This window comes from Thunnus maccoyii, chromosome 19 (assembly GCF_910596095.1).
Source record: "Thunnus maccoyii chromosome 19, fThuMac1.1, whole genome shotgun sequence".
In the NCBI taxonomy this organism is placed as follows: Eukaryota; Metazoa; Chordata; class Actinopteri; order Scombriformes; family Scombridae; genus Thunnus; species Thunnus maccoyii.
Genome location: NC_056551.1, coordinates 18,930,081 through 18,943,524, shown reverse-complemented (window position 1 = coordinate 18,943,524; position 13,444 = coordinate 18,930,081). Strand labels below are relative to the sequence as shown.

At 41.4% G+C, this 13,444-nt stretch overlaps 1 protein-coding gene across 1 annotated transcript in view; it reads right to left on the bottom strand.

Annotated features, from left to right (window-relative positions):
* The window catches only part of ptpn13 (protein tyrosine phosphatase non-receptor type 13), a 48,828-nt gene that overhangs the window by 14,764 nt on the left and 20,620 nt on the right, over nucleotides 1-13,444 (bottom strand). Inside the window, exons 8-18 of the mRNA XM_042394394.1 lie at nucleotides 7,618-7,710; nucleotides 5,951-6,050; nucleotides 4,812-5,028; nucleotides 3,725-3,799; nucleotides 3,447-3,621; nucleotides 2,886-3,036; nucleotides 2,649-2,787; nucleotides 2,309-2,461; nucleotides 1,651-1,833; nucleotides 1,379-1,541; nucleotides 58-493 (exon numbers count right to left, since the gene is read on the bottom strand). Of these exons, the coding sequence (XP_042250328.1) occupies nucleotides 58-493; nucleotides 1,379-1,541; nucleotides 1,651-1,833; nucleotides 2,309-2,461; nucleotides 2,649-2,787; nucleotides 2,886-3,036; nucleotides 3,447-3,621; nucleotides 3,725-3,799; nucleotides 4,812-5,028; nucleotides 5,951-6,050; nucleotides 7,618-7,710 (1,885 nt within the window). The remainder of the gene's footprint in view (nucleotides 1-57; nucleotides 494-1,378; nucleotides 1,542-1,650; nucleotides 1,834-2,308; nucleotides 2,462-2,648; nucleotides 2,788-2,885; nucleotides 3,037-3,446; nucleotides 3,622-3,724; nucleotides 3,800-4,811; nucleotides 5,029-5,950; nucleotides 6,051-7,617; nucleotides 7,711-13,444) is intronic.

Here is a 13,444-nt window from a genome sequence, read left to right as displayed (position 1 = left end):
TTGATTCAGAACAAGTCTCCCACATATTAATGTGAAAGTGTCTCTTAACCGACTCACTTGTCCTGTTGGTGTGAGAGGGAGTCTGTGTCTGAGCTGGCTCGCTGGTGTTGCTGGAAGTGAGAGGCCACTTGGTTGGGTTGCGCCTGACTCAGTCCGCTGTGTGACTGTCCGCGATACGACTCTGCCGCACGGTGCCCCGGAGAGTCTGGCATCTGTACGAGGTTGTGGTGGGAGCAGCTCATTATCCGGGGATTGGAGTGGACCGTGGAGGCCGCCGGATTGAAACCCGGAAAGTGAAGCTCGTCTTGGACTAATAGCGGGCCGGACGGTGCCTTGTTGAGGGCCACCTCCGAGTAGGAGATCCTCTTCAGGTGGTCTGGGTTGGAGCGTGTCGATAAGGTGGGGGCCAGGCTTCCTGAGCTCACTGTCCTCCCCACTGCGTCTCCGCTCCGAGGGTCAAGGGAATACTGCAGACTGCTCAATGGGCAGTTCTCTGATTACCAGGAAGAACATGCAAAACAGAAAATAGCAGTTAATGTTAATTAATAATGTCATTTGTTTTTTTTATTCAATTATAAAAGGAGAAGTAGAAGACAAAATTGAAAAAAAAATAGGGCAGGGAAATTCCAAGAAACTACACCAAAGTGATGATCTGTGTCATTAACACCCAACAGCAGTCTGGAGTAATTATTGTCTAGACGGAAAGGCAGTTGCTATCCTTTGCACTCGTAAGCAAATCTCTTTATGTTCCTGAGATATCCATCTTAATCATCATAGCTAATGGTCTGGCCAGTATTCTTGGCAGACATCAACTTATAAACCTAGTTGTGTGTTTATGTCAACTATCTGGTGGGACTTTGGCGAGTGATGAAGTTGTTCCGTTTTTCAGCCAAGTTAAATACATCAAACCAGGCGAACGCAGCACATGCACACGTTTGACAGACACAGTAGATAATAGGTGTAGATGTGTAGGGATAAAACCTAGCTGAAAGCGACGGAGCCCTTTTCAGATATAATTTGGTAATTATTACAACATGATTATATTATCAAAATGTTATTTTACAGCAAATGAGTAATATTTAATCTGAAACAACCTGGAATTGTAAGAGAGGGAAATGAGTGGGCATTAGCTTTTATCTGGAGACTGTGTGTGGGATGGCTGACACATGCAGCTGCTGTTAGAAACAGTGTAGCTAGTGTTGACATCACCAGGAGGTTTGCCTCTCTTTTGATTAATAGGGTTTTTTTTTTGACATGTTAACCTTTCTTTGAGTGAGTATAAATGAAACTGCTGACTGGTCAAATATTCACATCTGTTTGAGGTCATATTATGTGAACTGCACCCACTTGCACATGTGGCTGCTTACTTCTTTCTTACCTAAGTCCTGCAGCTCCTGGTTGTTTTGGCGGGCCTTCATCTGCAGATGGAACTTGTGCTGATCAGAGCAGAGCTGTAGCAGATACTGACAGGCCTTGTTGCTGTCTGTCTGAAACAGGTGCTTAATCCCATCTGATGTGTTCTGAAGGCAAATCTTCTTTTTCTTCAAGACGAAAAGTAAAACGTTTAAGTGAAAGTGAGGATCAACCGGGCTAAATTAGAGTGAATTTAGTGTATTTACTATTTCTGATAATAAAGACAGAAGTGCGTACTGTAAAGGAAATCTTCTTAGTCTCCCTCCAGGGGAACCTTAGCACCGGAGTACGATTTCCATTAAGCACCTCAAAGATGAGCACCCCCTTGGAGTAGACGCCCAGCATGATGCCTGTCTGTGACCTCTTCTCAGGAAGCACCCGATGGAAATGAACCCCATATTCTGTCAGCCTTTGGCTCACCTTTGGAACAACCAAAACAGAGTCGAAGTCTTAAATTCTCAAAGAAAAATATACATTGATATAAAGGGAAGGGATGTGAATGTGTCTTGAGGCAGATTAAAGTGGAATGCTGGAACTTTTCATAAAGAAAAAAAAAAAAAGGTCTTTGACCATGTCAGTGATCCAATATGAGTCAATAAAATATTACAATGAAACAATAATATGCAGAGTAAGAACACAACTGCTTTTGTTTGTAGTTAACACTACAATCTTTGGATTACTGTCAAACAAACTCAAATGTATTGTGTCTTCTGCCAAAGTTAAATCTTTGGCACTTGCCATTTGTGTACACAAAACTTTCATCATATTTATCACAAAATAAACATTTAAGCTGCAAATTAGTACAAAATGAATTCCAAGTGTATCAACAGCTGAAAACGTTTTAGTGCTTCTGTTTGAAACCATGAGTCCTGTATACTTCTTGCGTCTTGCTGACCTTGAGGAACTCAAACTCTGCCTCTGACTCAGACGCTCCATAGTAGTTGCTGTGAAGTTTAGGCAGCTCCTCCTTGATGGTCGTCTGGTCCACCTTATCCAGGACCGTCACTGGCAGGTAGTGCTCCAGTCTGAAATATGTCTTCCCATGGAGCTGAGGCACAAAGATCAACAGCATTATTTTTAATATTTTTGAAAATGAAATAAATTAGATTAAATGAAAAGAATCAGAAAAGTGGGAATTAATTGGGAAAAATAACAATTCAGCTTACACCGATATTTTAAGTAAAAGTGTTGTTGGCTAACTGATAACACACAGATGTATTATAGAGAGTCGGTACCTCAGGCTGGTAGTCACTGAATTCAGCTTGCAGTGCTAGAGAAGCCAACAGCATGGCATCTTCTGTGTTGCAGCGCATCCTCTCCTCTAAGATATCCTTCCTCAGCTGTAAGTAGTACTGATGTTTGGTCAAAGTATGCCTGTTATCCACCAAACAAAAAAACATTTTTAGTTATCTTACACTTGATATGGCAATATTATTTTAGGTTTTCAGCTAATTACCAAAATATACACTTACTGTATGAGGTTGACATCATCGAGGAAAAATTTGATGCGTAAGAAAAGATTAAAAGGCACGTCAGATTTCTTCTTCTTAGGATCCTCCTTCCATCCCTCTGGAGCCACTTTGGACAGTTTGGCATCAGCATCGACGAAGAAAAACTCGTTATCTGTGTGTGTGAATTTTTGAGTGAGAGGAGAGGGCAGGGTAGGTGTCAGATCGAGGAGGAATCAATCAGTGAAGTCTGGCTGCTTGCAGCGGCATACGCTTTGCATCTTTAATGAGACATCAAGTGTAAGAAATGAATTTACATAGAAAAACAATCAACCTCTGCACCAAAAACTAATCAAACCACTTCTAATGTGCTTGACATGTGATCTCATTAAATGACACTTTAAATTGAAAATTTTCTCGACGAGCAGCACTGGATTCTGGGACTGAACTAAAAATGGAGAACTATGAAGAACTAACAACTACAGCAAGTAAGTGCACACACACACGTTTGCGAGTATAGAAGACTGATCCCGTACATGACACACACCTCAAACCACAGACATAAAGAGGTGCAACATACTCTACCTCTGAGGTACGCTAGGCCGAAGAGATGGTGTTCCACGAGCCCGATGTGGGCAACCACCATATCAAGAACGTCTTTACACACTGCCTTGATGTCACAGCTCAGCTCCAGCTTCTGGCCGTTCAGCAGCACCACGCCCACTTTCCTCTGCACTTCTTCCACCTTACCACGTTTCTTCTGGGCAGAAAGGAAAAAGGGGGGAGGGGAAATAGATTATAAATGGGGAATAATTCTGTGACAACACCATGGATACAAAAGTGGCATAAATATAAATCCTCACCATTATTGAAGAGGGAACAGATAAGGTCACGCAGGGCTCACTGGCCATCTTCACAAACTCAGGACCATGGAAGTTCTGTCGTTGGTTTAAAGACAAACAGCGATTATCACAGAGAGGTCTTTTATTTTACCAAATTCTTCAGGCATCATTTTGAACCCGGGCCTTATTTTTTTTGTGTTTATGACAACCGGTTGTGTTTAGAATTTCATCAATTGCTTTGAGTGCTGATCTGTGATACAAAAAACACCTGCACATACACATGAGCACTTCCTTTGCACGCTAAATATTTACTGTAGGTTCACAGCTGTTTTGATCAGCTGCACTAATCACGATATTTCAATGACAACAGTTCATATGATGTACACACACACGCTTCCTTGTTGACTGCTGGTTTCCTGCTATAATCAAGTCTCACCAGAAGTCGAAGAGCAAGATTCCTTTGCTTCAGCTTGAATGCTTTTCTTTTACCAACCGGAAACTCCCCATATCTGATATTACAACTATTTAAAATGTACTAAAAGACACACTGAAGCAATTTTGTCTCGCCTTTGCAAGCGCGATGAACTTATTAGGAATATAACTGATATACAGTGTTCGGGGTTTACTGCTAACATGCTAACACATTTTCACAATTTGTCATAGTAGGTGGAATAAGTCAGACCATACCCAAAAAAATCCCACATATCCCAGGCTCACATGAATTATGATTTTCCAGTCAGCACTTTGTTGAGAGAGCATCCAGTGAAAACAGCATCAACAACACAATGAGCTCATGAAAATTGTACATCCATCATCAAATCTTGCAATATAAACAAGCTTCAGGCAACGGATAGTCAGACAATGGATTCAGGGAGTTCCCATTGCAGTGCGAGTGTTGAAATGATGTCTTTTACCCACACTCCGGAGTCTGCTGTGTCATGTGTATTTGTTTGTGTGTGGTCCACAGCATAGTGAGTAAATAAGTGGGGAAAATGTGTATGTAATTAAACATCATGTTTGTAAAAAAAGGAAAATAAGGCCCGAGAAACTGAAATGAGATCTTTTATAGCATATTCTTTGAAGCTGTTAAGTCGTGAAGTGCAAAAACCTTGGTTTTGCGAAGCGGTACGGAAGAAGGGTAGAGCGGGTCTCCAAGGTCGAGCATGGAAGTGCGAGATGGGGCCAGGGGGTCATCTATGGGGTAAAGGTTTGCCCTGGACAGCCTGCTGGCCAGGTGGGCCTGGAGCCGCTGGACCTCCTCCTCCTGCTTCTGGAGGAGCAGCTCCGCTCCAGCCAGACCTTCATCAGCTGCCGTGTCATACTGCCTATAGGGCAAAAGAAGAGGAGGGATGGTGTCAGAACAGTTTGTCAAAAAAAGATGAGTAGAAACAACTGTAATCTGCAGAAATCTGTTGTTTAATGCGTAATCCATGTGAGATTTGTCTTTTGTTTACTGACTTTTTTTTTTTGCTTTCTCCATAAAAGGAATAAAGTAGCTACAATGTCAAACACATTGTGTTTACAGAAAAAAACAAACAAACACCAAATACTAGCTGATATGCTTTTCTTCTACCAACAGGGGAGAAGTGCTCTCTGCTGTAGGGCAGATTGAAAACATGGTTTTTCTGTTAGCAGGCACAGCAACAGCAGGCAGTTCTGGTCCATAATGCCAGAGATTAGAGAGACAGAGATTGCTGAATGTGGATGTCACATTAGATGACCTCACTAGCGAAGCATGGGGCTGACCCTGCTGCCTGCTGTGCCACACCAGCTGTGTGTGTGGCCCAGAGGACCAAACAGGACAGCTTCATCTGTGGCTTCCATGTTCAGTGGAGAGTTTGTAGTGCAGGTACCAAATCCTCGGGGGAATAAATAAGATGTACATGCTCCTATGCAGTGGGGCAGGTGGTTTAACTCACGCAATAACATTTCCCATCCAAAATCAATAATCAAACCACCTTTCTGAATGCCAAATGTCAGCAGTGAGAAGTAAACAACTGGTACAGTCACTACAGAGGCTGACTAATCAGCTGGGGGGCAGGGAGCTACATAATACCACACACACACACACACAAATATCCTTGATACACACAGATTTTTCCATATTTTCAGTATATTTCCATTCACTATAAGGGGTCTGTAACATCAATGAAGGGACAGGATTCTGTATGGATCAACTAACTAGTGGCTGGCAACATTGGTAACTTGTTTGTTGTTGATCTGTTTACATATATGTGTGTGTAGTACCTGTGCCTGTGTGTGTTGTGACTCGTCAGCGACAGGGCGTCATGTTCAGAGGACAGTGCCAGCTGGGAGCCATATCTCCTCACCTCACCGGGTTTCTTTGCTGGAAGAGACATGGGAATATTAGTTGTACACACACACACACACACAGTAAAAAATTTTTTTCACACGTACATAATTGAACACACCCCTTCAGACTCAGCCACCTACACTCCGGTGCCTGCTTGAACATGTGTCGAAGGAGGCGGAGTAGTTACAGACCACTGAAATCGTGTCAAATCAGTGCCGCAGTCTGAGTCTGTTCGTGATCAAATTTACGGGGTCAAGGGCTGCCAATCTACGACAGGAGGGGCCCGTCCGTGTCTTAGAAGACTTACTGTACAGTTCAGTTGAAGTAAATTCAAAACAACCTTTCTTCTTGGATCATGTTTTATATATTTTAGCCTTTTCTGAAAACTGAAACTGGCACAGTTCCCACTAGTATTTTTGAACTCTTCACAGCTGTCTGAGCTCAGTGTGAAACTCTTGTGCAACCCGTGGAGACAGTGTTAAATGGAGAAGGGGTGTTAGGCCATCATGAGTAAATTTGTTTTTGACCTTTGTACACTGACAATTTTAAGTAAATGAATCTTCATTAGTCACTCCGCTGAAATAACAACATGCACACCACTTTTCATTTAAATTAAATCCGCTAACAGCCTGGAAGCCTCGGCATTTTCAAACTGACAGTCTATTAGCAGCCACCTGCTCTGATATGTTGGGTTCACAGTTAATCCTGTGGTTGTAGGATTCATGAAGTTAACATCAGGCCTAATATTCACTGGGCTTAAGGCCACTAGAATACAATGAAATGCTATAAAAAGACATCTAGTAGTGACAAAATAGTCCAAGAGTGATAAAACATCTCCTGCTAACACAGTCATCTTCAGTGGCTCGGAAATCTTGATAAGCACAAGGTAGATCAATCATAGGTCTGTCTGTACTCTCTGCCTTTGCTTTGTTCTTTTTCCAACGGGACACTAGAACCCATTGAATCCATTGTCACAGGGTTTATTGGACAAATTCATTTTGCAGTGACAATGATGTTCTCTTGTGCAATTCTGCATAGCTAAGGCCATTATCTAATCCCACTGGCTGTTCTAGGTAAGTGATTGATAGCAGTTGACCTGGCAGTTACCTGGAAACAGCAGTGTTTCTCAAAATCAAGGCAGAGCGGTGCACGTCACCATTTCAAGCCTACAAAGCCTGTCCTGTGTGGTTTGGTCATAAGACAGCTGGGAATCTGGCTTTCAGCAAGACAGGCCACAGTCAGTGGTCAGCGGAGACAAAGAATAATTGATATCTTTCGCCAGTGGTTTTCAGTCCCAGGCTTTGCGGCCACGAACGCTGCTGGTTTTCTAGTTAAATGTATTCACTCGCCGTTCCAGGTGTAAATCAGTCCTTGATTAGATGGCTAATGTGAAAACCAACAGGGCTCCGGCTCCTCAGGAACAGGACTGAGAACCATGTAGTCCCAGTGCGGCTCCTTCTTTTGTCCTATTAACTGATTACTTTAGTCTATAGTGATGGGGATATAACCTGTATTACTGGATGACAAAGAGTTTAGCTGCTTCACTTTTCTCTTCTGCTGCCACACAGAACATAACAATGATAAAGGATTCCTCTTTTACCTTGTCTGTAGTCTGGATCAGAGGAGGTCACTGAGGGGCTTTCACTGGATGAACTGTAATCACTGTGGTACCTCTGGTGGGTGTGGACTGGGTCTGAGGGAAGAAAAAAAGACCATCAGCCGATCTTATAAAATCCTAAAATATGAACCATGCAGTAGTTTAAGATGTCAGTGAAATGATGAAATCGATAAAACATGACCTTCATGCACATTAGACAACTTAAAAATGGTTATTTCGACTTGTTTGCTGTTTCGTTTGTGAGGGGTGTTAAGTTGATGCCGTTTATTTTTGCATTTCAACAGACTTAAAGGTATACTATGCAGGATTTTATTAAAAACTAATGTATAGACTCATGCAAAAGTAATCCCTTTCAATCATCACTTATGACCCACTAGAAGTGTGTGGCGGTGTATTTATCTGCAGAGACTCCGCCCTCTGCCTGTAATTTATTATTTTTCTTCAGGTCTGTAGTCCCCAGCCAATAACAGCACGCAGGGTGTGAGGTTGTGATTCGTAGCATAGCGACCAGGTTACATCGCTGTGTTTTTATGTGATTCAGTGTTTCCCTGCTCTTCCGTCTGCCTCCTCTGCTGTGTGCTGCTCATCTGCTGTCAGTGTGTCTGTTTGACTGACACACACACATGCAGAGCAGAGAGTGGGCGTGTTTACTTGTGCTTTAAAATGTAACTGATGTGAAACAATCAGAAAATAACGCTTTATTTGTCTGATTCATGGCTTTTTCCCCGCCAGCACCACTCACTCTCTTCTCTCTCTCTTTGTCTAAAAATCTTATTAATTTATTTCTCTCTCTCTCAAGCGGGAAGGAGGGGCCAATTTTGAATGCTGCGTGTTTACAAACACCAACCGACACTTACTGCATAGTATGCCTTTAACAAAAAGTCATTTTTCATAAAGGTTGGACAGTGCATGTACTAATGAGCTACTGCTTTCCTTTTACAGGACTCTAAGGCTCTCTCCTACCCTACTTAGGCCATATTCAGACCAAATCAGGCATTGTAAAGAAAACAGTCAGACCTGGCATTCATTTGAATGGGGGTAGTGTGTTTAGGCTGCAAGGGTTTTGGCAAGAAAGTTGAACCAGAATAAACTTTTGGAGAAACACAACCTGACGTCACTCTGTGGTGGCCAATCACAGCCGGCGATCAGACTGATCAGAGCTGTACAACCCTGCCGTGAGGGAGTACAAAGATGTTTCTAGAAGGAGGGGAGGACATTTCTCTTCGTTTGATAACGTTAAAAGTAAAATTAGGCTTTGCTGACAGCTTCAACACTCATTTTAAAAAAAGACAAGAAAAAGAGAGAGAGAGAGCAGCTGTGGTTGAGCGAGCTAGAGAGTGAGTGATCAGAGGGAGCGGTGGTAAGGAGAAAGCTGGTGAATCAGATAAATAAAATGTTATTTTCTGATTGTTTCACAGCGGTTACATTCTAGAGCCCAAATAAACACACCCACACCCCCACACACCTCTGTACAACCCTGCGGCAGTGCACCGCAACGCTTGATTTGGTCTGAATACGGCCTTAGACTGATGGCAACCTCAAACCAGTAGACTGAGACACACAAAGCAGGTATTAGTCATGCTGTTGGTAAACACAACTAATAAAAGACATATGTAACTACACTGAAAAGCAGCTACAGCACAAGTAGTTTGCAAGCATGCGTCCTGTCAGGTTAGAGCTTTTTGTTGAGGGTGTTATCTTTTGTCTGGCTGAACCACAGCATGTACAGACCAGCTCATCGCCTGTATTTACTTTTCTCTCACCAATGTTTCATAAACTTAATAATGAATTAGATAGGAAACAACAGAAAATACATTCAAAAACAGTTTGAACTCTAACCTAATGTGTCATGTGTTTTCTCTTTCATGTACACAGAACTTGAAAGTCCTGCTCCTCAGTATCTGTTTCAGCTACATAGCTTGAATGAATGACATTCCCCATTGCTCTGGCATTTTACTTCAGAGAAGTTTCACAGTACGTCACAAAGAAGCATCTTTTCTTAGTAATGATGCCTATCTTATGTTAACACATTAAGCATGTGGCCCAGCAGCAACTGGAATCCCAATGGGGAGGAGGACTGGTCAAACAGTTACCTAAAATAGTTTTCCATCTTCCGCTGGTTAGTGAGTCATGAGTTCCTTTGAAAAACAGTGTCATCTGCGTTCAAAGGTACACAGAGGAGCGATTTGCCATCTTAGTTTCACCCATGCAGTTACAACGACTTACACATTTGTTCAAACACAAACGGTGACACGTACATGCTCGGATGCCCACACTCATGCGCTGTCACCTGTCCTACATTGTCTGCTATGCTGCTATATGTGCAGTTATGATGCATGTGGAGACCTACAGGGTGAAGTGAGGAATATAATGCAGAGAGAAAAAGAAACATCAATCCCGTATCAGCCCGCCACTATCAACTGAATTTTTCCAAAAGGAGCTCATTAAGAAATATTTATGATCCGATTACAGCTCGATAAGAAGAGGAAACAGAAACAAGGTAAACATTTGTGGATTAAATGAGTTTTCTGTGCTACTTATTTTTGGAAAGAAAGTAAAAAGACAAGTTATTGTAACAGTAAATAAAAAAACACACAAATATTTAAGTGACAGGGGAAATGCATTTACATCTATTGAATTGATTTACTTTTAAATTATCCCAACTAAAAAAACTATATCCACAGTAAAAGTCAGGTTGGAGACTGCCAGGCTCTGTCCAATACAGTGTGTCCAGGATGTAGACAAAATAACAACAATGCAATACAAACTACCCTGCAGCAAATACCAATATACTGAAGCTCCTAGAGTGTTTTGTTTTTGTTGAGACTGGTGGGGGTGTTCATTCAGTTCAGTGGTAGTTTTTGGGGTTGCAGTTTGTAGTGTAAAGTAGATAACCTGTTACAGATACTGGTTCACAGTACTTAGGCGGCACTGGTTTCCAGAAAAGGTGATAAGCACTGCTTAAACACAAGTACTCCATCAACCTATCCTATAGTATTTAGTGCAGGGGTATTTTTTGCATTGTTAAGTTTGTGTCCACCCCCTGTATATCTACTGTCTATCCAGTATCTATCTAGTTACTTCAGTTCTTAAACTCTCCATAAGTGTAGACATCTTAGTTCAGCATTTAGTCATTCAGCTTGACTTTTATAATTGGAGTAACTTTAAGTTTTTAATGTGGTTGTTGGTTAGTCACAGTTAACCTGAGGGTGGAATAAATCACATTTAGAGAAATCCAAAACAAACCTGGGATCAGCATTTCATCATGACATTAAAAACACCTACTGCACCTCAAAGATAATGAGGCAAAAGAGGAACGGAGAAGGTCACAGCTGCTTAGAGAGATTAATTGTGAGATCTCGCTGGTAATGTGAATATTTCACTAAGTGAGCGAGGCAACAGAAGGGTTAGACAAAGGGCGACTCATAAACATGTACTGCATGGCTCCCTCTCAGTGCTCTTTCCAGCTGATTGTGCTCCCGGTAAGTAGAAAATATTGCAAAACAGAAGAAAACAAAGGAGGAAACGAATGATTCAGATGACTCTCTGAATCCCTTCCTCCTCCACCTTAAAGGAGTACAATCAGTAAGAAGCAAGCACGCACACACATACAGAAAAACGATAGAAAAAAGAAGAGAATTTCCGTCACTGTCGGCAAGTTTTAGTAGTAATTAAATACTGTAGGCGTGAATGCACTGAAAGCGTCTGACGCGCGCATTTTGAAGTACACCTATTGTTTTAAATGGATGAAGGTGCACTAAAAGCGTTATGAGGCACATCGAACTGCCTTGACGCTCCGACTCTGACCTTGTTTTGATTTTGGAGTGTCAAATGAGGACCCAGCAACCAAAGCTGTTTTTTTTCTGCAGCCGAAAAAGAGACATAGCGTGAGCGAGTGACTGAAAGAGAGAGAGACAGCGTTGGTCAAGCGAGGAGAGGGAGATGCGGTAGAGAGAACAAAGCAGTGAATGAGAGACATAAAACATTATTTTTTGATCGTTTCATGGCGGTTACATTCTAAAGCATGAATAAATAACCATCAAACACTCAGATGACGGAAACAGACAATTCATTTTCCCTCTTTGCATTTCTCCTTTTCATTTATTCATACTAATGCAACAGTAAATACAAAGAACATGTTGGCATTTCAAATCTGATGCCTGCAGTGTGCCATAGGGTTCATTTCCTTAACGAAAACTAAGACTAAATATGTTCGTCAACAACTTTTTTTCCCATGACTAAGATGAGACGATGACGAGACGGCACCGACGTCATTAAACATCAACTGTGACTATATCAACATGCGATATTGTTGACCAAAAAAGAGAGACTAAAATGTGGTTTAAAAAATAAAAGCTTTGGCAAAATCTCTCTTTTCATTGACAAAAAAAAGAGGAGACAAAATAATATAGACTGTTTGGTTTTTTTTTCTAAATACGAGCAGCAAATACGAGTGTTGGTTAAGCAGTTGGTTATACAGTTGTGAGTGGGTTTGCATAAATTAATAAGAAAATGTATGAATTAATAAGATGTTTAGAACAGTCTATGTGTGTGTGTGTGTGTGTGTGTGTGTGTGAGTGAGAGAGAGACAGACAGAGAGAGAGAGGCGGCCCGCCACAGTTTAATACATTAATAGCAAACCCAGTTGTTGAACTGTGTTGGTTAAAAATAAATATGCAAATCAAAAAACGTTCCACGTCTGGACGAATTCCTTTAATTGATACCATCAGATCAGACACTTTCTGCAGAGCTGCATTCTTAATCATTCAACCTGTGTTTCTTTTTTTAGAAAGAACTGATAAGATAAAATCTCATGTGAAAGAAGTTTGACTAGAACGACAAAATTGATTGGTTTTGGCAGGACTAGATTGACTGAAATGTTCAATATAAATCTGATGGCTAAAAAGACTAAAACGTCAACAGTTTTCATTGACTAAAACTACACTAAATAGTTATGTTTTTCTTTGACTGACATAAGACTTAAAAACTAAAACAGACTTTTAGTCAACTACAACAGGATGACATTGACTAAATATGATAAAAACTAATAAGGTCATTTGACACAGGACTAAGACTAAATGCAAAAACAGCTGACAAAATTAACACTACGCCACAGGAGCATCAAATGAGGTGCATCAAATGAGGCGCATCATTTGATTATCGCTTTCAGTGCATTTGGGCTTTGTGTGTGCACCTACTGAGGCTTAACAAGCACGTAGAGATAGTTTAATGTTCCAACTTACTTCCTACTCAGCCATCATTTCTTTTTCTCAGTACAGGGAGACACACACACACACACACACACACACACACACACACACACACACACACACACTTGCTGGAAATACTGTCTACACACATTTTAACTGGAAGAGCATCCTCTCCAGGGAAGAATTAATGCAATCTCCATTTATCTGCTTCTCTCTCCTCCCTTTCCCTTATCTTTTCATTTGCTCTCTCATGTCCCTAACTGCCTCCCCCCCGCCCCACCCGCTTGATTCCTTGCAGAACTGATACATCTGCACATGCTTTCTGTGAGTACACAAACAGCTTCTATAGGCTATGGCCTTTTGGGGTGCTCAAGCTGAGAAAAGACACAAACTCACACCGAGGTTATTTAAAGTTTGGTGGTCCGACAGAGAAATGGGGGAGCTCGCTTTAAAGCATAGGCTACGGTGGATAATAGCTTACTTTAACCCTCAAGTTAACATGACTTAGAATTACAACATTCAGTGTAGATTTTGTGAAAATGAAATTTTACGTGCATGTGGTGTAAAAAAAAGTAAAACATTTACAAAATGTCCACACT